General features: G+C 38.8%; 1 protein-coding gene across 9 annotated transcripts in view; it reads left to right on the forward strand.

Annotated features, from left to right (window-relative positions):
* The window catches only part of SYNE2 (spectrin repeat containing nuclear envelope protein 2), a 184,781-nt gene that overhangs the window by 61,856 nt on the left and 95,999 nt on the right, over positions 1-26,926 (forward strand). For 6 of the 9 annotated variants that reach the window (XM_057416214.1, XM_057416218.1, XM_057416217.1 and 3 more), the window contains 20 exons: positions 376-576; positions 1,558-1,723; positions 2,448-2,560; positions 3,316-3,518; positions 3,888-4,007; positions 4,101-4,389; positions 5,145-5,314; positions 7,180-7,492; positions 8,217-8,381; positions 9,283-9,639; positions 11,081-11,245; positions 12,468-12,614; positions 15,434-15,589; positions 15,992-16,257; positions 17,387-19,496; positions 20,992-21,314; positions 22,834-22,978; positions 23,717-23,932; positions 24,291-24,556; positions 25,242-25,395. In XM_057416214.1, coding sequence (XP_057272197.1) covers positions 376-576; positions 1,558-1,723; positions 2,448-2,560; positions 3,316-3,518; positions 3,888-4,007; positions 4,101-4,389; positions 5,145-5,314; positions 7,180-7,492; positions 8,217-8,381; positions 9,283-9,639; positions 11,081-11,245; positions 12,468-12,614; positions 15,434-15,589; positions 15,992-16,257; positions 17,387-19,496; positions 20,992-21,314; positions 22,834-22,978; positions 23,717-23,932; positions 24,291-24,556; positions 25,242-25,395 — 6,045 coding nt within the window. Of the gene's footprint in view, positions 1-375; positions 577-1,557; positions 1,724-2,447; positions 2,561-3,315; positions 3,519-3,887; positions 4,008-4,100; positions 4,390-5,144; positions 5,315-7,179; positions 7,493-8,216; positions 8,382-9,282; positions 9,640-10,100; positions 10,236-11,080; positions 11,246-12,467; positions 12,615-15,433; positions 15,590-15,991; positions 16,258-17,386; positions 19,497-20,991; positions 21,315-22,833; positions 22,979-23,716; positions 23,933-24,290; positions 24,557-25,241; positions 25,396-26,926 lie in introns of all 9 variants that reach the window. The other 3 variants (XM_057416222.1, XM_057416216.1, XM_057416219.1) reach the window with 3 other exon arrangements.

Below are 26,926 nucleotides of genomic sequence, written 5' to 3' on the forward strand. Positions count from 1 at the left end.
ATTTCCCCTAGTGGGATCACTGCAGGGAGGTGTGTTACAGGGAGAGCTGGCACCCTCTTTTTCATGGTAGCCAAAGTGCAGGTAAGGCCGTCATCCACCTGAGGGTAGACTGACAAATAAATTTGTTAGTAAAGCAGCACCAGTAAATGACATCACAAATAAAGATGAAATCAGCCATGCTAGGAAGAACAGGGCTTAAATACTATTATTTTTCAATTTGTGGAGTGGGAGAGAAAGAAACTGAAACAAGCTGTGATTGAAATATCTGGATTTCAGGTAATTTTATTGCTTTTTAAGTCTGTCATGGAGTTCAGTAATATTCTAGGACATCAATCTGCTATGGTTTCTTAACTATGTTTTATTTTCAATTTTAAGGTCATCAGATCATCTGTTGTGCAAAAAATGGAGCTAATAAAAGAGCTCTTGTCAACGAAGAGGGGGACCAGCGAACTCAGCTTGAATACAGCAGAACTAAAAGGAGACCTTGATTTGGCCAAGACACAGATTGGAATGACTGAATCTCTTTTAAAAGCTTTATCTCCTTCTGACACCTTAGAGATCTTTACTAAGTTAGAGGTAGCGTGCCACAAATTATGCATCTTTTATAATTTTGTTCATTATTTCTCTCCTGGGCAAGACTTCATAAGTGTTTCTCCTATGTATGTTGTAAAGTGCTAGAATAATTCAGGTGAAGAGCCTGGCTTGAATATTTTCTTAAGCTGCCAGAAGCATGAAAGAAGGCCTGTTTTCACTAGATGTTATCAGATGTAGTTAGTTAATCCTTGCAGCTATTGCAAAGAGTTAGTGATGGGCATGACAACAGTGTACTATCGACTGTAGGTTGAAGCAGTAGGGGGGGTACTAGGTTATATCTTTTCCAAGACTGGGTAACACACAGAGGTTTTCTTTGTGCAAGGGAAGCTCCCAGTAGACAATTTGAGCCAACTTTTCATACTCTTTGCAGCAGGGATAGAGGTGAATAAAGCTACTTCTTGATTAGAGCTTGAAGGCTGGCAAGATTTAAGCCTTCTGTTGAGGAGTGGATTATGCACATTCTGAGCATCAGACTGCTAGTGTTTGGGGCCGTGAAATCACAGGCATTGGAAGAAAGATGCTTTTTAAAGCTCCCTCCAAGTTGTTTTTCAACCCACAGGGACTTGACCTACAGAGTAAGGCATTTAGGGGTAGAATAATACCTGTGGCAGCTAAGGCATTATAGTTTCTAAATATTATATTCTCTGGAACATACTATATTACTGTGAACGTCACAAACCTATTTTGTGTGATGCCAAAATGTTCAAGGGTGACTATATGTGTGATTATGTATGCATACAGATGTATACATACTGCTCAAGGAGAGTTTAGTGCTTGTATTTACCTATTTGATTGCCTTATTAATTCGGTATACTTTCAGAAATTATTTTGGCACATAGACAGGACTAAATCCTTTTGCAAAACCCCGGTTGGTACGACAGCAGCTCTGTACAGGGAACTTCTGCTTGCACTTCAGCATTTTTTTTGTAACAGTTGTCCTTTTTTTTTTTTTTTTATATTCAGGAGATACACCAGAAAATTCTGCAGCAAGAACACTATGTGACATTACTCCAAGAAGAGACAGATTGTCCTGATGTGGATGAATTAAATAAGCAGCTTAAATGTGTCACTGATTTATTTAATAAGAAGAAACATGTGTTTCAAGATCACTTTATTGGTGTTCTGAACCGTAAGCAAACATATTTCACATTTACATAGGTTTATAGGTTTGTATTGACCGTCATAATCTCTTAAAGGTTATACAATTAATTTATTCTTGGCTTGGTGTCTGAAACTGCTTCAATAGCTCAAACAGCTTCAGGGTTCTGAACAAGATAAAGATTTGGATAAAAATGGCTTTTGATTCCAAAAAACCACTCAGTCTGAATCAAAGTATTTTGTTTCTTATTTTCACATGTAATAAAATAGGTAAATATAAATATAATTCAGGAAAATATGTCAGAACATTACCTGAAAAAAATACAAAAATCAAAATATTTTCATTTTTGCCAGTCATTTTTTACTTAAACTTAGTTATGAGAATGAATAACATTATTAGGTAATTTTTAGTTTTATACAGATACAGGGTTGTGCAGGTGTAGAATTAGGCCCGAAGGTAGTCTCATCTTCAGATAGTTTTTGAGTGATATTTATTTGTGTGGAAATGCTAAGAGTTGCCAGTAGGCAAACTTGGGACGGACACTGTCCCTCGCAAATGAACAGTTATGTTTATTGCCAATTAAAAAAAAGTATGAGCTACAGCATTTTTTGTCACGAGTCCTAGTGTGCAAAGCAACCTTTGACAGTAGCACTGACAAATGTAATTACATATTGTCTGAAATCTTCATGTTAAATAGGATTTTCTTTTACACAATACAGTTAATGAAGAAAATTGGAATGTATGCTTTTTTCAGGTCAATGCAAGAATTTTAATGACTGGTTCAGCAGCACTCAGCTGTCTTTGAAGGACTGCTTTGACCCCTTGGAAACAAAACCGATACTGGAAGACAGACTGCAGAGGCTAAAGGTAAAGTATTAAAATGTTCAAATTTCTAAAGTTGACTGTACTCTGTTTTATTTTTTACACAGCAGACTGTTCTTGGGAGCAAATTCATCTACAGTAGTTTTGTAACTTGAGGCTGAAAGAACATTTCTTGTAACTTAAAGCATTATGTCAGTAAGTAGATTGAAAATAAACTATTTCAAAATGGAGTATCAGTGTTCATGTTCAGACATAGCTGGGCAAGTGAGAGACAGGACAGTAGTTAGTGAAAGTCAATGGACCAAGTACTTCAGTGTGCAAAGATGCAGAAAATCAAATAGGGGAGAGTAAAATGAAATTCTGACTCCCATTTGACTCAAATATGAAAAAATTGCATTCACTTTTCTGTGTCCAGATTTTCACTCTAAGTCAGACAGAATCAACAGAAAAGAGGGAAAGTCACAACATCTGTGAGCAGCAATCACACTTAAGCAGCAGCAAAAGACATAGTGATGCCAGTGCTAGATATGAATGCTGCTTGCCTATTTCTTCTCTGTGTATTTGTACTGTAGAGAGGAAAATCGAAGTCATCTGCCTCCCTTTCTCCTTATTTTGCAAACAGCAACTTTTCCATTTACAAGTGGAATCGTCAGCAAACTGTCAAATAACATATATTCTGTTTCAGGGACTGGAAGGAAATATTATGGAGATAACAGGAATTGAAAAACTCTTGTAACATAAGTATCTATTATACAACAGAAAATTTGACAGATGCATCTTGTGTTTATTCTCTTATTCAGCACTTCCTAACATCGGAAGGTAAAGACAGAGATATCCAAGAGGTTAAAACTTTGTTGAATAAAGTGAAGCATTACTTGCCCAAAGCAAGCATTAACCACCTTAACAGCCGTGTAAGAGATCAAGAAGCAGAACTACAAAGATTGATCTCCAGATGTCAGAAACGGGCAAAGGAACTTGGTGCTTCTCTCCAGAAGCTCAGTAGGTAGGGAACTCATGTAGTTTCTGACATTTTAATCACAAAGGATGCAAAATGATTCATTATTAAACAGCCGTAGTGAATGGCAAACAACCTTGCTTTTTTATTAAAGATGGATTTTCATAAAGGGTAATGAGTGTTTTGTTGTATGGTTTGTGTGTTTTTTCACTTCATAGCAGACTCGGTGTTATATGGGAGTATGTGCTTATGGATAGTCTCAGTGACATGAACGGAGATACTAAAAATTAAGCTTATGCTTAAAACTGCATGATGAGGCACATTACATTACTTTTTCAGCAAAACACTGCTATCAGCAGGTTTTAGTCATGTAATGTCTCTTATTTTGACCTATGTTTGTATTTATATTCTCTTTAGCCTTGAAGAAAGCAGTACAGTCTTGGAAGGATGGCTCACTGCTCAGGAAGAAAAACTGAAAGAGATTAAAAACGATGAGACAAAACTTGAAAAGTTGTATAGAACACTGTTAATGCAGAGGTATTGTTTTCTTTGGTCTCTGTTGAAGAACTGTCTTCTAAAGAAGTTGTTGTCACAGCAAATAGATGTTTATTAATTTTTTGTATTTTTCAGAAAACCATTTGACTCCATGGCTCAGCTTGCAAGTTCCTTGAGGGAGGTTGGGCTAACAGAATATCAAACTGTTTCAGAAGCCAGTGGTCTTATTAGTAGATACCAGACACTGATAACACATGTAAGTGAAATGGCAGGGAATACTGAGAGACTTCCTGTGGAAGGACAGAATTTTGAAGAATTTGCCCAGGATGTTTCTTGCTGGATCAAAAAGCTCGAGGAGGCTATTAATAAGCTGAATTCACAGGAAAGTGAGTTGCCATCAGACGAAAGGATTAATCAAGTAAAGGTATTGGGTAAAAAGTATTCCTTTTCCACTTCATAGTTCATGCTAATATCAGAGGAAAGTTTTATGAGTCACTACCCCGTAAAAGATACTGTCCCTGCTGATTGCCTGTGGTTTTGGGACTTATTTGGGGGCAGAGAAGTGTGTTTGGATGGGTTGATTGATTTGGTTTTGTGTAGTTTATTATGCACATAAGATGAGATTCTCTGTTGTATGTCTGGGTGGAGCAGCACCCGGTGGTTGTGCAGCTTCCCATCATAGCCTGTTCCAGAGGTGAAGTGGGTGGTCAGTATTATAGCTGGGACATCTCTCATGGCTTTGCAGGTGTGCTGAAGTGCCATTGTGCTGGGCTGCTCCACTGCCTGGGTGGTGGGTCTCTCAGGCCTCTTCTGTATCTCCTCTCTCTGAGGAGTTAGGATAAAGATGCTGGGTTTTACACGTGGAAGGGGTGGCATTGTGACAAATCTCTTTCTCTAAGATTTGAAGCATTTTTTTTTTTTTTTATCAGCACAATACTGTGGGTTGGGTTTGGTTTTTTTTAATGTAGAGAGCAATTAATATATCAGCTTCATTATCCCAGACATTCTAAAACTAGGTGATCTGTCCATCTATGAATCAATTACGTAATATATTGGAAGGAGAATTCTTTTGTCTTGAACAGGAGTGTACAAAAGTGTGAACAAATTGTTGGTAGTACCTTCTATTTTGTACCCAAAAATAGTTGTGGATGTACTGTGTCTGCTTCTTGTTTAATACAGGAAATCACAGCTCTCAGAGATGCAGGAGAGGCCAAAATACAGCACATGGTAGCTCTAGGAGAAACTTTAATGAGAAATGAAAAAAATAAAAAGCCAATAGTTCAGCAGACTATTTCTGAGCTCCGGCACAAGTGGGAAAGCACCTGTCAGCTAGCCACAGAATACAGAAGGTAATGTGGAATTTGCCAAGAGGTAATTCTGCTATACTGACTTTGTTCTCTTCTTCCTGTACCAGTTCCACTGGATTTGTGTTCTCTGGGGGCAGAACGAGATAGCTACAGAAATCACTGGCTTTCTGCAGTGTTGGGTTGAAAGGTCAAGTGGGGGATGTAGCCAGGATGTGTTAGGGATGTGGCAGGACAGCTGATGGGGTCTGCCCAGCTTGCCTCAGATTTGCTTTTGATACTGAAGTAGCTCAGCCACTCCTGTAAGGAAATGAAAAAAAAAACAAAACCAACCCAAACAAATATGCACCCAATGCTCCTTGTTTCATTAGGCTGTGCAGTGAGGGTACACTGATTTAGCCACTGTGGTGGCCCTTCCATGCTCTGTGCCCCAGGCATTGGGGTGGGATCCACCTTTCCACAAATTTGTACTGTTTCAGAAGAGAGTTTGGGATAAATCCAGGAGGTTGGGATTTTTTAATTGTTTTTAAAGCCTATTTTAGTCTGGCTTTCTGAGAGGCTTTTTTGGCTCTAGCAGCTGGTAAAGGCACTTTGGTGTTGCTGGCACTGTGGCAACTGTGTCTGAGAGCCAGATTGATCCTTTAAAACATACCAGATGATTTCAGGTGTGTTGCATGAACATAAACTTGCACATACAGACACTTTCAAGATATTTGTTTGCCATAACCTCCTTGAACCAGCTTTAAGTAAAAGCACTGGAAACTTTGCTGTATGCTTCTTTAAAATCGTCCAGGGAATGAATTACTAAAACAAGTATTTTTTGAGAATATTCAGTTGCCTTCTCTTATTACTGAGCACTTGGTGCAAGCAATACGAGTGGCATTCAGAAAGGTAGAGCTTTGGCTGTATTGGATCCAATACAGCAAAATGCAGAGCACCCTCTTCACAATGTGTTGGAGGGAGGAGATGGGGTGCTGAGTACATCTGAAGAGTTTTTCAGGACTTTACAGGATCAGATCTATGAATAACAGGTGTGACATGGTAATGGCAGCAGTGCAAAGCTGGAATAGGGAACTTGAAGCAAAGAGTACTTAACACATGTGAGGCTAACACTTTATTTCTCGTTTTCCAAAAAATACGAATCATAAGGGGCAAAAAATGAAACACTTAAGCTTTGCTTTTGTCCTCACTTATCCTCATGTACTTTACAGAATTATAACCAGACTTTATTTATTTGGATTTGATTGTGTGGGATCATAATTTCAAATGTTGGCATTTAAGTTCCATCTGGAAAATATCTGAGTTTCATCACTAAATGTGAACATAGAAATCTCACTTTTGTCTCACTGATCATAGTTGCATATTTCCTGTGGGCAAATGCAACTTGTTCACCTACAGCAGGCCAGCATGCATGGTCATAAAGCACACAATCTGCAGTCCAATGTCAAGGTCAGGAAAGTAGGCACTGGGTTGTGCTAGCATGACCCATATTCCATATGCTAGTTTTGTTGTCTATATCTCTAAAACACTCCTGCACCTCCCATCTCAACTAATGCAATGTGTATCATCTACAGAACATTCCCTTTCAGGAGACTGTCATAAGAAGTTGTTAAAGAAAATGAATTCATAGCCATACTGTAGTTTTTAAACAGAACTTCTGCTGTAATGAAAAGTGAAAAAATATGAAGCCTGAGCGTCATGTCTCAGATGCTAGAAACTAAGGCTTTAGAAGACTAAGGTTTAAGCAGGTTAGTCACTTGTCCAGTTCAGTAGCAATAACTTCAATAATTTAAAACCTGAAAAAAAAGTATTCAGCATGCTCTAAGTTCAGTCTAATTATTGACTTGTTCAGTTTGACATTTTCTAAGAAATTAATAAAAAATTTTAATAAACACAGTATTTTTTCTTAGTCCTCAGGAGCAGCTTCAGTTCAACAGGGAGCAATATGAACAAAGCAAAGAAGATCTGAGACTGGCTTTAACCAATCTGGAGAAAAAGCAACAGGAGATAGGTTTTGCCCTTCAACCTGGTTTACAAGAGAAGCAAGCTCAGCTGACAAATTATTCCAGCCTCCTGCAGAAAGCAGAAGATTTGACTTCCCTATTTAATGAATTGAAAAGCCAAGAAGATCACCTACGGGGTCATGCTGGGGATACTTGCTTCACAGAGTTGGAATGGTTGGAATTAAAGCAACAACATGAAAATCTGCTTAGCCAGCTACAGGTTGGAACCTCCCTCTCTTTCCTTTCAGGATTATTGGTATGCCTGTTGATTGCAGCTCTCACTGTTTGCCTGTAGTGTCATTCAGTTGGCAAGTTTATAGGTAAAACTGGGGGTTGAAATTTCCTCTGTAGAGCAGGGAATTTCCCCTTCCCCCCGTAGGAAAAAGAGCACCAGAAGATCATTTTTTTCACCACCTTGTGCTTTGCAGAGGGATAAATTTAAACAAATGAAACCACAGTATGTACGAAGAACATTTTGTACCTGTATAAACAAATTCAGATAGCTGTAATATGAAGCATTTGTTCCTATAATAAGTTGGTTATTTTTTTTTTTTTTCTTTTTGGAAGGATGAATGGCTTTTTCTGCATCTTGTTTGTTATTGGTTCCATCCAGTTTAGCGCAAATTGCTTTTGCACCCTGTGTGGCATTCTGCATCTAATCTTTAATCTATTTTGAGTAGCAGACATCACTTTTAGAGGTATATTATTATGGAGGGCAAATTCCTCTGCTTTCTGCTACTAATGAGCATTTTGTTCACCATGGAGGCCATGATGTGCTGGGAAGAGGGACAGGTATTTCTTGTGCACCTATGGTTAGCTATGTATTTTATAGCAGGCCGGTTTTTTGTGCTGCTGAGGTCCTGGGAAAGCTGTAATAGTCTGTGGGTAAATTACATTTGTTTGAGCTAATGGTAGACTAATCCTAGAAATTCCTTGGCTTCTAGACCATAGTGCAGACATTAGAAAGTCATGTTCAAGAGCACCAGCAGTTTCAGGATATGGTATCAGACCTGAGCACTGAGCCGAAAACTCCCTCTGAGAAGCTTGCTGATTGTGAAGGTCCAGCAACAGAGCAAACATCAGTGGAGCAAGCCCAGTTGAAATCACAGGTATGCTCCATGTTTTGCATCATGGAGAAAGTGGGTCAATGTCCTAGGGGCTTGTACAGACAATCATTAACAAGAACTGGTAATGTGTCAAACCCCCCAAAAATAAGAAATGTTTCCAAAATACAAAGTATATGTTATATTCATTTTATCAAGATAACTGTAGGCCTAAACACAGTCTTAATGAACTGAGTGGACTTTTATTGTCAGCTGAACTGAAAACAGGATTGTCCTAGCTCAAGCAAGGCTTCTTCAATTTTGTTGTTTTGTTTGGGTTTTTTTGCTGTTGTTGTTTGATTTTTGTGGGTTTTTTTTTTGTTTTCTCTCTGGGCATAACTAGGAGAGAGATTAAATTTGGTGTTAGTCGGTGTCTTTAAATTAGCCAGAGCAGAAAGTTTAGGAAGATGTTGGTGAACATTTTTAAGAAGTGTCCTTCACACATGAGTAGACATTCGTTTGCACTGTGGCAGGTTGGGTAACAAAGTCTTGTAGCTGTGAGCATAGAGAGCTACTGAAAGCTGAGACAATAGCTCAGATATGGATCACTGCAATTCCCCATTCTCCAGTATTTGCTATACCTCTAACTAGGAAAAAGGAGTAAGAGAAGGTGGGGATTATTTGCTCAGAACTTGGAAAGATCATCATACACTTCGCAGCATACCGTCTGATTATTTTATCTTGTCTTGATGCTTATAGCTTCAGGTGTTCTCTGCTTATTAAAATGACTCGCTAAAATTACTGGTTTAGTATTTGACCTTTTGCAGCAAATAGGTCTGCCTGTGCTTTTCAGCACACTTTGTTGCTCACAACAAATACTTATGATTTTAATGATTGACTTTAGATCTTAACATTAAATATATTGAGTGAGGATACTTTCCAATAAAATGTTTCTTTGTGTTTAAAGGAACAACAAGGACCTCTTAGTAGAGGTGAAGACACGTTAAAGAAGATTTCGGTTTTAGCAGAAACTGTTAAACAAAACACCTCTTCATCAGGACAGAAGTTTAGCAAGGATGAGATTGAAACACTTCAAAGTGAACACAGAAGTCTGGAAGAGAAACTTGAAAATGTCAAGCAAAAGAAAGAAAATGTTTCAAGTGGAGCCCTTGAGTTTAAAGATGAGTTTGGTACTGAAATACAGATGAAAGTTAAGGCAGATACAATGTTGAAGAGAGACATACAGATCACTTCTGATACTCCTGTTGCTGCAGAAGAGAGCCTGACTGCACTGGAGTTAAAGGAGCCTTCGGAAAAGCATGATGTGAGTATATTTGTTGACAGTTATGACAGTGGAAGACAGATTAAAAAGGCATCTGTCTCTCAGATGCATCCTTTATTTCATTGAAATTAAACCTGTAAGTACATGTGTATAAAAATCAAATATGTGGTGAAGAGCTCCCTTAACTTGTTATACGAAGTCTGTAACAAGCCAGTAGTATCTGTTCAAAAGTGTAGTACAGCTTTGTCTTGCACTTAATTAGAGCAGGTATCTTTAATCAGGACACAGAGGGAGAAGGTATATAGATGAGAAAATTTCAGATACACTTCTGCAAAAGAACTCTGAGAGCTTCTTTTAAACCAGTAAGACTTGTTTACAACTGCAGCACAATATTTGTTCTGTTTGTTTTCCTAGAAAACAATTTTTGCCATTCAGAGATTTAATGGTAAAATACAATATTTACAGTCACACAAGTGGGTTTTGTTTGATATCATTTCTCTTAGGGTCAAGATGTAAATGGAAGTATGCCAGAGAAAGAGAAGCAAAATGATCCACTTTTGGAGGAAAACAGTGTATTGTCAGACAGCCCTTTACAGGGTGTCTGTCAAAGCAAGGATAAATTGGGGCAGACTGTTCAGGTGCTTGACCAATATGTTGCAATACATGTCAGTGTATATATATCCGTGTGTGTCTGTCCACTAGAAATGCATATGTAATTCCTTAAAATTTGTAGTCTTACAGAGACTTAATTTACTTATCTGATGAAGGGAATAATAAAGTATCTTCTCCAAATTATCCGTTCAGCCTTGCACATGAGAAGTGTGTGAGAGATCAATGTGATGATCTCTGTAAGCCCACAGGGCTTGGACGCGCTTTCTCCATGATGCAAAACCTGTAACATACCTGTAATTTCAACAAGTTTGGTCAACTATGTGGTGACAAATGAGATGTAATGAGAGGTCACTGACCTGGAACTGCTGATCTTTAGGGGACGTAAAGAAAGACATTCACACTGTAAACGACTTCACATGCACAAAGCTGAGGGAACAATTTAGAGAACTTCCTCACTGACCTGAACATGGAGTGGTAACAGCAGTAGGGAGAGATCAACATTATGAGAATAGAAACATCAACATTATGAGAGTAGAAACCGTCTGTACTGGCATTTCTGGAGAAGGAGCAAGACCAGTAGTTAAAAGTTGCCAAATGTGTCTAAATAGAAACTTCTGTGACAGTATTAAAAATCATGTGAGCACTTATTCCAGTTCAGTTTCTCCTGGAACTCTTCATTGTGATTAAGGTCGTGATATGGCAAAATGAACTGAACAGGTGTTACTAAAAGACTCTGAGTTTGGGTTACCTCAGCCATTTCCTTCATTCATTAAGTTAATTGAAGATGGCTTGTGGAGTGTGTCATTCCTTTGTAAACTCAGATTTTGGACTGTGGCTTTTACTAGTTGTAAACATTTTGTATTTTTCAAAGCAGGGGGATGCCAATAAAGAGAGCCCAAGTATGGAAAAGCATGGTAGGGTTCAAGATGAAGTTCTGGACAGTGCAGTTCAGGGTGGTGAAGCAGAACTGGAAAGACATCAGAATGGTGTTGGTATTGAAGGTGATGACACAAGAAAGGCGACCCATCCAGCAGAGGTAACTGGACAGGAGATTATGCAACAGTGATTGAGTCTAAGGGTATATGTAGTGGGGATACTTCTAATAAATAGTGAAAACCTCAAGTTACATCAAGCTATTTTTGTCTGATGTGCTGTATACTTAGTATGCATTAACCCTCTGAATCCTTTTCTGTACATTTAAAATCAATATGGAGGGATTTATGTTTTCTTCATTAGTGGCTTCCTGAGGATATTGCATTCTGAGGCACCTGTATGTATTGTGAGGTCATCTTACCATTTTCCTTGAATTCTGTTATTGTGCTTGAGTCTCATTTATTTAGATTTCTAATTTACATATTCTGCATTTATGAGGCTGCGTTTGAAATGCTGTGTCCTGTTTTGTGCACCCTGGTACAAGGGGAATTTTGACAGACTAGAACAGCGTTTAGGAGTTGGAACCATAATAAGTGGGAAGAGGCTAAGTTCGTGTTAGACATAGAAAGCCTAAGAGGCATATAAGCAGTGTATTTGTGACAAGATGGAGCACAGTATGCACCCATGAGCTGGCTGAGAATTAGGGTAAATTCATTTATTCTGGCTGTTCTTGGCTACTTTCACTACATCTAAATTGTAGCCACCAGCTGAGATATCTGTGCAGCATGGACAGGTCCCTGATGCTGTGTTCTCCCCCATGGTCATACTGTAAGGATTTGCCATTCTTTAGTTTGTGTGGTTGGCTGATTTATTTTATCTGTCTCCATATGATAAACAAACTTGGGCAGAACTTACAGTCAGCAAATACCTTAGCATGTACATGCAGCAAATCCCCAGGCTGCCCCTGGGAATATCCTGCCTGGCTGGGTGTCATAACCACAGACTGTCTGTCTACAGTACAAGATTGGAGCCCCAGGAAGAAGCTAAACCTTCTAAAAAATGCATTCAAGACTGTATCCAGGGGTACACAGTCCATGCTTAGAATAATGAAAGATGAACAGCGTAGGTCAGAGGAATTATATCTGCACTTTTTCTACAAATTTATAACAAAATTATAGCACTGCTGCTTCTAAATGGTTTCATCTGCCATAACCCTGCCCACAATAGAGATGTAACTGTGGTTTTCCTCATCTGCCTATAATTACGGGCTTTGTAACTCTTGTCATCTTGAGCACTGTTATTAGTACTGAGCAGGTTTGATTAGGGCTTTTTGAATACTTGTATGTTTGTTTGTTTGGGTTTTTTTTTCATTTCTTACAAAAAAGGAGAAATGTAGTGATGTCAAGAATCAGTCATATAAAGAAGACTTGGAGCAGGTTCAACAAAAGGTGTGCCAGAAGAGTTGTGTCCCAGAATCTTCAGCAGCTGAGAGAGATAGTCTGGAACCTAATCCCTCAGTTTTTGCACATCAGGTAACCCACATTCTGTTATTTCAAGCTAAATTTCTCACTCATTGCCTTTTTTGTTTCCACATGGGCTTCAGCTGAAGTTCTGTTGTAAAAGAAGAGGAATTATTGTCACATCAAAATCGAGACCATTGTGTGTAGTTCTGCTTTGTGTCCATGGTAGTTACAAACTTTATCCAAAGGGCTAGCCGCACCATATTTTTCAGTGGATCTGTTCAAAAAGAGAAATATTGGTTTTCAGAGCCATCATAATCAATCTTTATGATATTTAGAGTTTCTATTTAAGTTATTAATCAATGCAACTTATTTCCATGTTATTGTCGTTAGCTGTGATAGTTTTGCCATCACAGGGAGGGCAGATCAGAAAACTGAAATCCAAGGTGATCCAGCATAAGAAAATAAAGGAAATAGAGAAAGGAGAATTAATTCAAGCCGAATGAATAACAATTTACAAATTTGAGAAGGATGTAAAAGTCCTTGAATGCATCCAGAGGAGAGCAACAAAGCTTGTGAAAGGGCTGTAAGATTTGACCTATTAGGAGCAGCTATGGACTTTGGTGTTGTCTAGTTTGAAGAAAAGGAGGCTGAGGGGTGACCTCATTGCTCTCTACAGCTTCCTGAGGAGGAGAGGTGGAGAAGGGTGGTGCTGATCTCCCTGTTATTCGTGATAGCATGCATGGGAATGGTCCAAAGCTGCACTAGGAGGGGTTTAGACTAGGCATTTGGAAGCATGTCTTTACCAAGAGGGTGGTCAAAAACTGAACAGGCTTCCTAGAGAGGTGGTTGATGCCTGTCAGTTTTTAAGAGTCATTTGGACAGTGCCTTTAATAACATGCTTTAACTTTTGGTCAGCCCTGAAGTGCTTAGACAGTTGGACTAGGTGATGGCTGTAGGTACCTTCCAACTGAAAATATTTTATTCTATTCTAGATTGACTAATTTTCAGTTTTAAATGTGATCTTTAAGCATGACAAACTTGGGGTTTGCAAAGAGAAAGGGATGTAGGTTTTGCTGATTTCCTGAGGAAGGTATTGGATAAGAAAGGATTTTGAGTGAGGGCTATGCCTTAGCCTGAAGCCAGAGTCATGTTTTGTCAGTTTCCCTTGGCCCTACACTGTGAAGAGTCAGCAGTGGAGCCCTGGCTGCTCTGTACCTGAAAGACAGTAGCTGATTAGCAACACCCATGCTCTTACCTTCTCATTTTTTCATCCCTCTCCAACCATCTGATGATACTGAAAACATTAAAACTAGTGTCTGGGGAGAATGATACTGTCTGTATGTCTGTGTATATGGGGAGGCAGTGCCACAATATACGTTGAGAACATGATGGAACAAGCAAAATGTCTACACAGCAAGCCTGGGGTTTTCCTTAGTGTTAGGACACTTTACTGTGTGTTTTGATGTGTTTATATTTTATTCTGCTAAAGTGGATTTACTCCTCACTCTGTGATAACTTACCTGAGTTTTTCAGCTTACTTAATTCAATGGCACTCCAAAGTTTCCTAAGATGAAATCTTATGTTTGAATTGATACAACTGTTGCAGATGTTTACACAGAGAAATGAAAAAGTTCTCTGATGGACTATTTTTTGAGAGCTCCCCTTCAGTTTTGACTGAAAAGAACCAAAAGAGTTCAAATGAATAGAGTTATTATTTTCTGATAATGTCTACAATGTGCTACCTGTTTCGCACAATTGGAAGCAGGTATATTTTGGATAGCTCATGACCAGCAGGGAGACAGAGACAGTGATAGCTTACAAGGGATATGGCTGCTGGGATAGCTGGCTGCTTCCTAGTAAAATAATCTAAAGTATCAATATAGTAAATTTGTCAAACAAGAATATGTCATTGTTACTCGTTTATATGTTGGTACTATGAACAAGCTCACACTGTAGTTGCATCTGTATATCTGTATGTATTCACTCACACAAAGTCTATACGTGAAACACATCACAGTTTACACCAGGTATAGGGGGAAGGTAAGCACAGAAAGATTTTTAAGTTATTGCCATGTGACAATAAGCCTGTGACATTTCATTTATATTGTTGTCTGCAATAGCTGAAGCTGATATAAAGGATTACATTTTGCATCTGAACTGAGTTGAGATGAGAGTATCCACCTGGGCAACCTCAGCTCAGCTGATGGGCTGTTAAACCTGGCACACCCCAAGTGACTTGTCCTTCTGTCATTGTGGGAATTGATGTGCCAGGGTCTGGTTCAGGAGCCCCCTATTCCCTTCCTCCCCACCCCAACTGAGACATGGCTCCCTAGCACTCTTGTCTTACCCCTGATGTCAGATAGCATTTGTAGTAGCAGCCGTGGCTTTGTGTCACATGCCTGAGTTGCTTTGTGCTTCATGCATGAGTTGCCCTGTGAAGAACAGCTGAAGAAAAGGTCCTGGTAAAGGCTGCATCAGTGTATCAAGGCATGTGCTGAGCAGAAGGAATGTGGGGATGAGGGGAGACTAAAGATCTATGAATTTATAAGGAAGAGGGGAAAAAGACAGGATAGACCTGTGAATATATCAGTAGGAGAGGTGGGTGCAGGGAGAATGTTATTTGAAGGTGGGGATATCAGAATTTCAAATTTAAAATGATGGGCAGGAATTACATAGCTAGCTGAGCAGTGCTGTCAAGCTGGGGTGACCACAAAGGTGGGTGGTTGTGGTGTAGGTTCCAACCTCTGGGTCGTGGTTGACCCACAAAGGCTGTGGAGGATGCTGCAGTAGGATTTAGGCATGACTTAAACATGTGAAGCCAAGTGCTGCAATCAGAAAACTTTCTGGTTTAGGACCTTCAGAAATAAGAATCCTGTTTTGTGTTGTAGGACACAGATGCAGAAGTGGTTGTCCAGAAGGAGCTACTTCCTGGGGTGCAAATAAACACTGAATATTTTGAAGAGGAACAAAAGGTCAATGAGCTGAAAAATGAAGCGGCTGAACTGGATATTGTGCTTATAAATGAACAATTAAAAGAGCTGGAGGTATGGAAAGTGCAAAGCCATTCCTCATTGTTAATGTAGTGATACACTTACAGAATTATGATTCACTTGGGCAAAATGAAATTGTTGCATATCATCCTATCTGAAGTTTGACTGCATGATTAGTCAGTATGTCTACCAGGTAATCTAAAAACACTGTGCCTTAATGCAAGTATGTCTATGTAAATACCATATTTTGTAGTGCTGTTCTAGAGTGCAGTAGTAGATACATCTATGATTGCACATGTGCTTCCATGATGTACACAGGCATGGATGTTCATTTGCATGTGAATGAACAAGTGTATATTTGTAGATATATTGGTATTTAACTGTATTTTGTGTTGAAAGCTGAAAGTGGTTTGAGATCCTCTTTTAATCCCCTCTCTGTGGTGGGCTTGATTGTAGAATTTACAAGCTGAACTGGAAACATGGAAGGCAAAATCTTTGTGTCATAGTCAAGAAGCTTTTCCCAATGCAACAGGATCGAACAGAGCAGGGCTGCAAACCACAGATTCTGCAGTGCCCTGCTGGGACAGGCTGCTTCAAGAACTTGATGCTGTTAAGGCAGTGAAGCAACAACAGTACTGTTTAATTAATGAGTACCAGAAAAATCTTTCTGCTGCACAGTCCTCAATGAAAAATCTGTCAACAGAAAAAGATAACATAAAGCTGTAAGTATAATTGAGAGTTTCTGATAATAGGTTGCAGAACAAATATGGTCCTAGACTGAACTTTGTGCCATGCCTGAATAATACTCAGCAAGAACACGATGTTTTATCCATCTCATTAATAATTGGGTACCCAGAGAAGTTTCATTGGTTTGTAAATTTAAGAACCTTAAACAGAAGCATTTTGGGGGGTTCTCTGCTAATCTTTAGCAACATCAACTCTTCTATTTTTTAGGCAAAACAAAGAAATGGTTGCTGTGATCAAAACCTATGTAAAAGCCATATTAAAATAATTTTTAAAAATTATGGTAGATGTGAAATATTAATTTTTCTTTAAGGACTCATCAGTTCTGTTTTTTCCTGAGTGAAATATCTCATTACTCTGAAAATTAATCTTATTTGATGGGAAGAATTCTGTGGCAGGAAGTAAGTCTACGGTATCAATTCAGAGGTAACGATGCACACAAAATATTTAGCACCTTTTATGAATTAGCCTTCAAAACATGGAACTAGCCTATCATTCACAATAATGTATCACAATAATTTTAAAATCTTTAAAATAAATAATGTTAATTTACAGCACAGAGATTCACAAAAATAAAAATCTAGCTGCTGAATGTATTTTAGGTGGGAATTTCAAAATACTCCTGGAAATAAAAGATGAATAGATAATCTCTTGAATAAATGGGAATTTTTAAAGTTTTTCTTATAACTAAGCTCTATCTTCATCATAAATAAGAAATTACCATAAAGTATTAATTCACTTAGAGATGAACAAACACTTTTGCTGATTTTTAAAATTTTATTTATTATAACTTTAAAGGGAGGTTACATTCCTTTAGGAAATCACAAATTAACAAATACTGCAGTTTTAGAGAATATAAATTAGAATATACCTTTCTTGCAGAGTTATCTATAAATAACTAGTGATGTACAAATAAGCAAGAAATAATGATACTGAAACAGTGGTGAGGAAATTTGTGAGAGAGCATTGAGAGATACATATGATTAAATGAATAAAGTGAGTGAATAATTTTCTAAAAACTAAAATAACTTTTTTTTTTTAAATGTGTCTATTCCATGTTTTAGGAGTTGCTTTGTTATTCTAAAACACTACTCATATTTTTGGCAGGGGCCCTATGAACAACACAGTTCTTCTGGAGAAAATTAAGGCATGCATAGAGTCCTTAAAAAAAGAAAGAGATGTCTTAAACCAGTTGAAGACTCAGCAAGAAAGTTTATCTCAGCATTTAACATGCATGGATAAAGTGTTAACTGAAAGCCAAATGAGGCAACTGGAACAATGGTGGCAACACATGGAACAAACAGTGCAAAAGAAGCATGATCAAGTTGTAGCAGAAATCGATGAATTTAACCTGCTTATGGATAAAGCACGTGATATTCAGAGACTGATACAAGAACAGTATGTACAAGCAGAGTTACATTCTTCAGCTGCAGGAAAAGCCAATTACCCTGTACTTTGGACTACAGAGCTACAGGACATTAAACATGGTCTTTCTCTATTAAAAAGAAGGATTGAACTGCAGATGAAAAGAATTTGGAGTGATCAAGAGAAGGTAGCTTTGGAGAACTCTATACATGATTTGCAGAGCAAATTGGAAGCATTATCAGCACAACAAACTCTTCGAGAGGATGTTCAGGTCACTGGTCCTGCTCTCATGAAAAATGAAATTATGAAGAAGCTGAAAGAAAATATTTCATGGGTCAAAGATTCACTGTCCTCTCTTGATCAAAAAGCAGCACTTTTTCCCAGTAATGTTAAATCACAAATCGGAAGTTGTCAGCTTCTGATCACAGAAGTTCAAAACAGAGAACCTGTGATTCTGTCACTGAATTATGGACTCCAGCACATCATTCCCAGCTTAAAGCCAGAGGAGAGCTCTGATATGACCTTCCTTGTACAAACATTGCAGAATTCATACAAGGCTCTTGTTTTAAAATCTGCTCAAAGATTACAGCACCTAGAGCTCCAGCTGGAGGAGAGGCAAAAACTTATTGCAGAAGTAGAAAAAGTTCACTGTCAGCTTCGCAATGCTGAGATTCTTGCTAGGCCTGACATGAACCAAAGCAGCACGTGGTCAGAGTTAATCAATCAACAAGCCATTTTAAAGGAGATTTTGAAGGATATACAGGAAATAGAAGGGCTGATCTCATCCCACTGTACAGAAAGCCAGGTCACAGCTGGGGAGCTGAGCCTGTCTGAACAACTATTTTTGATTGATCAGTTAAGAAGTCTGAAGAACAGAGCAAGGAAGACACAGAGGCAAATTCAGAGTAAACTTCATGAAGTAGAAAGAAAGATAGTTGTCTACAAAGAGTTTGCTGAGGGAGTAATTTTACTGCAGAGAGATCTTGATGATCTGCATTCTGGTGAAATTAACCTGGAAGAAGATGAATTATTAAGTGCCCAGGTGGAAGTGAAGGATAAATGCAAGGCACTTCAAGAAAAAGTAATAGTGTTTCAATCCAATTTGTCACAAATCATGAAGTACAAAGAAATCTTTGAATGTGTAGGCCTAAAATGGGACTCACTGCAGCTGGATGAATTGCGAACTAATTTTTTAAAAATTAAAAATAAAATTAAAGGGAAGATAATACATTTTGATAATGTTGTTAGGGAATATGATAAGATTCAAGCACTGCTAAATGAAATCCAGACTGTGATATCTACTGTAAGAAAAGAAGCTAACATTCTAAATGATAGCTGTAGCTCTTCTCCAGCTGAGGATCTTATATCTGCCCTGATTCTGTTTCAGACCGTTCAACAAATATTGTACTTAATCCAGGAGGCAGCAAATCAACTAAACAAAAATGAGGTCTTTGATACACCATTCAAAGAATCTAAGAGGAAAGAAATAAAGAACCTGGAGAAAGATGTTGAGGAATTGAATCAGCTTCTTAAAAACTTGGTCTCTGGTCTCCAGGGTATAAACAAGGAAGGTAGTCAGAATGAATCAGAGCATCTATCCCACATCATAAAGTATATTCAATCAGAGCTCCAGCAGCCACTTCTGGTAGATATAAAAACAATGCAGTATGAAAAAATACGATGGGAAGCAATTCAGAATATGATCCAAGCAAAGTTTTCTGCTATTAAATGTGTAATGGAAAAAGAGAGGGAAGAAAAACAAGAAAAATTTATTGCTGCTGGTACAGATGCAAAATTAGAGACACTGCAGGATCATGGAATACAGCTGAAGACAGACATTGCTGCCCGTGTTGTAAGTATATTTAATAAAAGTAAGGTATGGCTTTATGTCTTTTCACAATAATCAGATGATCTGTGGGTGACTAGCATTTATATTTTCAGGACTTATATCCTTGGCTCATGATCATCTCTGCGTTGGGGGATATGATAGGAATCATGATAAGAAAATAACGATCCAGAAAAATTGTTTTTTTTCAATTTGATTATAATCAAGCAGTGGGGATTTGCATAAAAGAAAAGTAAAGGGGAGGAAGGAAAAGGTTGAGTTGAATATTGAGCTGAAGAGAGACTGGGTGCAATTTTTGTGGGACTATTCTTGGGACTGATTTTATGTACCATTTTCAACTGTGACAATGATAAAAAATCCCAGAAGTTCGTTGTTTCTACTGTAAAGAAAAAGCTTATAAGTTGGGAATGATCAAGGAGAGTAAAGCACGGGTCAAACCAATGGGATCAGGGCTCAGGAAGAGTGAGGAAAGGAATGGCAACCAGGATCCAGGGCTTCAATTACAAGTATATAAGTCATTGATAAAGGATTGTTGGAGGGTTGACCTGATTCTTGATGCTTTTGTCAGGTAAAGTCCACTTAAAAAAGAGCAGATGGTGTTAGAGGGATGAGGAGTGTTGAGAGCAGTTAATAAAAGTGAATTTGCTCAAGCTGGTAAACTGTGGACAAATGGGAAATCTAGCTGAGATATAATTAAGCAAGGGGTAGACTTAATGGATTGAAAAGGACTGCTTAAGCTAAAGAGAAGTGTTAATACAAAGAGAAAGTGTTTGTGATAAATTTATGTTGGAAACCAAAAGATGGTAATTTTCCTAGCAGAGAGGTTCTGGAATTGTGTTGTGATCAAGAAAACCTGTGCCTTGACTGCTCAAGAGATTCATGGGGACAAACAAGGAAATATAAGGTAGTAGCTAATAACAGGGAGCAGAACTCAGTGTCCCTGATGGACTTACGGTCCTGCTGCCAGATTTCCTGGTTTGCTGTGTTACATCTTTGCTGCTTGGGTATTGTGTGGAAAGCACAATGCCAAAAGTTCTCTGCCATGTGGGAATCCAGTAGCTGGCAAAGTCACACGTCACACATTATTCTGTGTATAAATATATACAAGAAGAGGCTTTAGCTTGAAGCAGTTCTGCAAGTCATAGCAGAGATATCCCCTCCATAAACAAATACAGCATCAATGTTTGGGCTTTCCTTGTCTGAACGGATCATAAGATTGTATACTGCCATATCCATAAGGGATCTTGCAGCTCTTGTGTTCTGCCATCCTTCTCTATTGACTTTTCTAGTTTTGACCTGTTCCTATGGTTGAGGGCAGTCAGTCCATACTTGCAGCACTGCTCTGTGACTGCCTACGGAGTATAGTCACCTCCTCAGGCCAATTACGGGGAATATTAGTCTCAGTGACAGCCAGGTGTGAAAATCTGAGAAGACTATCTGGTATCCAGAGGAGCACAGTAGCTTTTTTTTGATTGTTCCTGTGTCTTTTTAACATTTTCAGAGTACTCTGGAGGAGGCATGTAAGGCTGGTGAGCTTTATACCGTGGCTGTTCAGAGGGCTGCCAGGTTGCTTGAGGACTACAAAACTCAAGTCCAGTCTGCCGCACCAGAGCTCAGTGGCTCAGAGGAGGGCTATCAGACCCCACAGTGGGAACCAGAAGTGTTCAACTCTGCAAAGGCTAACATAGAAAACCTGTACTCCAAGCTGAAAAGCCTAGTGAAACCAGAAGACAAAACATATCTGGAAAATACTTTAACAGAATTAATCAATAAGAGCTTGGCATTAAAGAATAAGGCTCACAGAAAGGAAGCTGATGAACAGAGGTAGGTTTTAGAGATCTTAATGTTCCTTATTATAAGAAATTCGACTGATAATAAATGCAGTGTTGGTTTTATGGTAATTTAGCAGAAAGAACTTTAAGCATTTCTGTTGCTCCAAGGTGTGATTGGAAGGAAAATTACTAGACAATAATTACATTGCTACTAATTTACAATGCAGTCATTTTTAGCATATTCAAAGAAGTATCTATGGGATATGACTGAGGGTCATAGGGTACCACAATCAGAAGAAAGCATATTTCCATTGTCTCTAATCAGTGCTGGTGGAGGTTAGAACAATCTTCAGAGGTGCCAAGGGACTCTAATGCATGTCTTCCATAGACTATTCTGATGAATTAAGAAAGTAAAGACCAAACAAGATGCAGGCCATAGTTTCTTTCCTTCAAATATAGGTATGGAAGAGAGCTGAAGGTGCATACCTTCAGATGTACCTCCATGTGTATACACTGAAAAAGTTTGTGAGATAGTGTAAAAGGTCCTGCACCTGCGTCAGGGCAATCCCAAGCACAGATAAATGCTGGGCAGATAATGGATTGAGAGCAGCCCTGAGAAGAAAGACTTAGGGGGGTTGATGGACAGGAAGCTCAGCATAACCTGGCAATGTGCACTTGCAGCCTAGAAAGCCAGCTGTATACTGGGCTATATCAAAAGAAATGTGACCAGAAGGTTGACGGAGGCCATTCTCCCCTCTACTCCTCTCTTACCCCACCTGGAGTACTGTATCCAACATAAGAAGGGCCTGTAATGGCTTTAAACTGAAACAGGGTAGATTTAAGTTACATATTGGGAAGAAATTCTTTACTGTGAGGGTTTTTTGACACTGGAACAGGTTGTCCAGAGAAGTTGTGGATGCCCCATCCCTTGCAGTGTTCAAGGCCAGGTTGGGTGAGGCTTTGAGCAATCTGGTCTAGCAGAAGGTGTCTCTGCCCATGGCAGGGGGTTGGAACTAGCTGGTCTTTAAGGTCTCTTCCAACCCAAACCATTCAATCATTCTATGTTTCTAAAATTGTGTGCTGATGATCCAGTGCTTCTGGTTCTGTTGAGCATAACCTTCAAATCTCCTTTTAGAATAAAAGAATTGGATGACTTTAAAGGCTTTATTAATAACAAAGAGATAGCAAGATATAGAAATAAAAAAAAACAGAATTGTACAGTCCCCACGCATTGTAGGGACAAATAGACTGTGTGGAATATATGAATGTGTGGGAACTAACTTTTGGTAATGCCTGGGGAGGACGGAGACTTAGATCACAGCATACAATTCTTTTGAGTAGCTCCATGTCTGATATATGGATATATATACCTGCTTTTCTTTACCTCTGGGGCACTTAGGCCTCTTGACCTAATAACAATGCTCCAGTGCCCTAAGAACAAATGCTAATTGAAGATAATTTCTAAAATAGTAAGGACTACCAGCTCAGAAGATTTTCTTTTTAATTCTAGTGAGCATTATGGTTGGAGAGAGCAACCGCAACAAATTTGATTGGTCTATTGTTTCCTACAGGTATTTAGAAAAATATGAAAGCTACATAAAAACCAAAGATAAGGTGTGTGATAATCTTAACAGACTGGAGAAGATGCTTAGACAGTCTTTGTCTCAATCACCAATGTCTTATAAAGAAGCTTTGGACCACTTAGAAGAAAGCAAGGTAAAAAAGGCTCTGAAGAACTGAAAAATCTCATGCAAAACTGTTATGCAGTTATGAACACTGTATGAACACTGTTCCATCCTAGTAGAAAGAAGTGAAATTCTTTGACCTATATTTCTGTATATATAAACCCACATGATACGTTTATATACCTATAAAAAGACTGGATTATAATAGGCCATGTCAGATGAGTACATCTTACTGCTGTAGAAATCACACATTATCAGTGCCTATGGTAGTGCTGCATTTCTGTTCTGATTCCTTGTTGCTTCTTTGCAGCACCTGGACTGATCAGTTTTCTAACATTGCTGTTGTTTTCCCTCAGAAGTGGAAATCTGAGATTTTCCAGTTTCCTGGGAAGTTTTCCCTTGCTGTTTTCCCCATCAAGCCACTGCTATAAGCAGCCTCTTGGCTGCCTTCTATTTTACTACTCATTGTATTGCAAGCTTATCATTTTATGTATCTGTAACTCCTGCTCATTTCTCTTCCTTTCCAAATAACAACAAAAAAGTAAGAACAATGTAATTGCCTAGGCCCACTGTTCTGTTTGCTTTGTTTTATTTACCCCATCTTTCTCCATATTCTTAGCAAAGAGAATTCTTGTATTGCAACCATATTTAACCAGCTCAGGGGAGTGACTGCCATTTTATTTGAGGATCCTAATCATGTTACTGAATGCTTCATTAACACTTCTGACTGCATTATTTTGTCGATTTATTGATTTATTTTTCCTATAAGATTTTAGTCTCCAACATTGAGTCTGCTGAAGATGATCTTGTGAAGCTGAGGCAGGTCTCTGGAGAGTTGATGAGATTATGCAGGAGAAGTGACAGGGCCCTGCGCAGGATGGTGACAGCACTGTGGGAAAATTGGCTGGGTTTGCTTGAGGTGGCAAAAGGGCTGGAAATAAACTGTGAAGAACTAAAGCAGGAATGGAAATTCATCAATGAAGAGGTGAGTTGCTCAACAAACCATAAATTTTGGGGAATGTGGTAGAGATGAGGTTGAGGTTAGTGCAGAACATCATTTCTTTCCCACTGATCAGCCACTTATCCCCAGCCTTTCTTGAACTTAGATACAGAAATGATGGGGATATTTATAGCATGAGTTCTCTAGACCCAGAGGTACTCTATGGGGGGATTATGTGCTTTGTTAGAGCAAACCCAAATGTTTTGGCACACTAAAGAGATCAAGCTCTCTGGCTATGTAATTCCCAATAGTTAGTCATGCGTATGAGTAAATGAATAATGTAACTTAAGGTGATAGAATAAAAGAGCACTTTATCTCATGCTTTGACATGCTGTTTACTTAGCTGGAACGAGAAACAATAATTCTGGATAAGCTCCAGGAAGAACAGCCAGAAGGTCTTAAAGAGAAAGAAAAGGCCACCAGAGAGGAACTGGTAGAATTACTAGATTTTGTGAACTCATTAGAGGAAAACATCAACCAGCAACAGCTCCTCTTACTCCTACTTCTTCAACGAATAAGAAACATCCTGAATACATCTGAAAATACTGAGGCAGAAGCTGCCCTTCCTGCTTTTTGTGAGATAAAGGCAATGCAAGATCGCTGTAAAAAGTAAGTAGTGTGAAATTTCTCTTGAAGAGAGACATAGGACTACTTAGAAGCACAGTGTTTTATTGGGTATGCACTTAAAAAGATAGTGAATTCTCTCCAGGGTCAGACTAATGCTCCATCTAACCCATCTGCTATCTCCTCCATGGGCACTGGAAGGTATTAGTTAGGGGTGATATGACCATGTCATGTGTGGGCTGCAATTTATCTTTAAATGTAGCAGGAATCAGAAGGGATAACTATCAATTTTGGAGGTTCCAGGCTCTTGTGAACTTGAATGAGGTTTGTGGGTCTTCCAGTCTTATGAAAATGAGACCTGGTGCTTTTTCAACACTTCAACTTTTGCCTTACTGAGTGCTACTGTTTGAAATTTGCCTCAAATATTTATTTATTTTTTTTTTTTCAAATCTGTGATTGTACTTGCCCTCTCTGTGCCCATTTTTTTTACATGGAAATCTTTGCGATGTCTTCTGTTCTTCCAGCATCTTGAGACTGAGAAGCTGAGCTGTTTGCAGTTTAAATATGCATGCTTTTGATTCAGTCTACCAGACATACTTTGCTTAGCAATATCTGAAGTCTCATTTTTGGAGAAAAAGAGACAATAAAGGCCAGAATCTCAGAGTTTTGTTACAGACGATAATTCTAAAATAGAGTATAACCATGTGTTCTTGCTGGAAAACTTTCATAGGTTGTATGAAAAGATCCAGGACCATAAGGATTCTGTACAAGCTGAGATTCAACAGAGGAACAAGTTCGCTGAAGAAATAAGTGCTGTGACACATGCGTTACAGAGTGCTCCTGTGTTACTACAAGGTGCTTCTGGAAAGCCAGGACAGTTGGAGGTTGGTGAAGGCTCTGTTATTGTGTGTGGACATTCAGAATATGTTCTCTTTTATGCTGGGCCTTGAACTTGCTCCAAATAAAATTAGTGGCAAAGTATCTACATAGGCATATGCACATTATCATAGAATCATAGAACGGTTAGGGTTGGAAAGGACCTTAAGATCATCTAGTTCCAACCCCCTGCCATGGACAGAGAACCTCACATTAGACCATGTCACCCCAAGGGTATGTCCAACCTGGCCTTGACTTAAAGAGAATGAATCTGACTCAGCAGGCCATGATTGGCCCTGCCATGTCCACAGCCAGATGCATGCCTTTTAGAAGGACTGCTTATATGTCCTGTCCCCCTTCCCCATCTGGTACCTAGTCCGGGCCACTTCAGATGCTCTGGACTTATATCCCTCATCAGGGGTTAACCTGCTAAATGGTTCTTAGGAATCAAATTGTGATCAAGACAACAGTCTCCACCAGCAGCAACCAGCACTCTGCAGCAACATAGTCTATACGTTTATGTCGTTTAACTATTTTTCTGTTGTTCTTCTTTGAATTACTGACTTTATGAAATTCTGTTATTCATAACAGTTTATTATTTTAATTGTATTTATTTCAAACTAGTTTAACTGTGTTTATATTACTGTCTTAATTATTTAATCTTGTTTAAAAATACTTTTAATTATATTTGAGTTATCTTTTAACAATAGAACTTCATAATTTATTTATTCTAACCTACTAAGGTCCATTACAAATTCGGGTTCTCTGCTGAGTTTTATATAAAAACTAGTTGCAGGTTCCCACCATGTATTTTCTTTAGAAGATGAATGCTTGAAGCTGGTAAAGCACTAGGAAAAGTACAGAAGCTGAAGACCATAGTGGCAGATATGAGCATTATTATAGGGGTTAGCATGAGAGAGAAATGTTAACTACATCTGAGAACACATGAGCCAGCATCACTGTGGTAGAACCTTGTCAATTTGTCTGAAAGGGTTGATTTTCTATTGAAAATTATCTAGAATTAGAATTGGATCTACTGTTTTACTGAATTCTTCGTATCCAAGAGGAGATGTTACCACTGCAAGTGCTTGATGCCTGGTCTTTTCCCTTGCACCCAAACTGTGCTACTCTGAGCACCTAAAATTCACCCAAAAGTGAGTTTAGACCTGTCGTGGTTTAAACCCAGTCAGGCAACTCGTTCACTCACTTCCCCCCCTTTCTTGCCCTCCCCCTGCTCCCGGAGGGATGGAGAGGAGAATCAAAAAGAATGCAACTCCCACGGGTTGAGATAAGAACAGTTTAGTAACTAAGGTATAACACAAATCACTGCTGCTACCACCAGTGATAATAATGATAAAGGAAATAACAAGGGAAGAGAATACAACACCTCAGCACCAGCCAACCGATAACTTGCCCCCCTCAGCCCGACCAAGCTCCGACCGATACCTCCTCCAACCCTGCAGTCTCCCAGCTCTTCCGGCTAACTCCCAGTTACATCCTGGGCGTGACGTGCTGTGGTATGGAATACCTCTTTGGTCA

Source organism: Pezoporus wallicus, unplaced genomic scaffold (assembly GCF_028554395.1).
Source record: "Pezoporus wallicus isolate ANWC-B61680 ecotype Strahan unplaced genomic scaffold, APGP_CSIRO_Pwel_v1 scaffold_2146, whole genome shotgun sequence".
Classification (NCBI taxonomy): Eukaryota; Metazoa; Chordata; class Aves; order Psittaciformes; family Psittacidae; genus Pezoporus; species Pezoporus wallicus.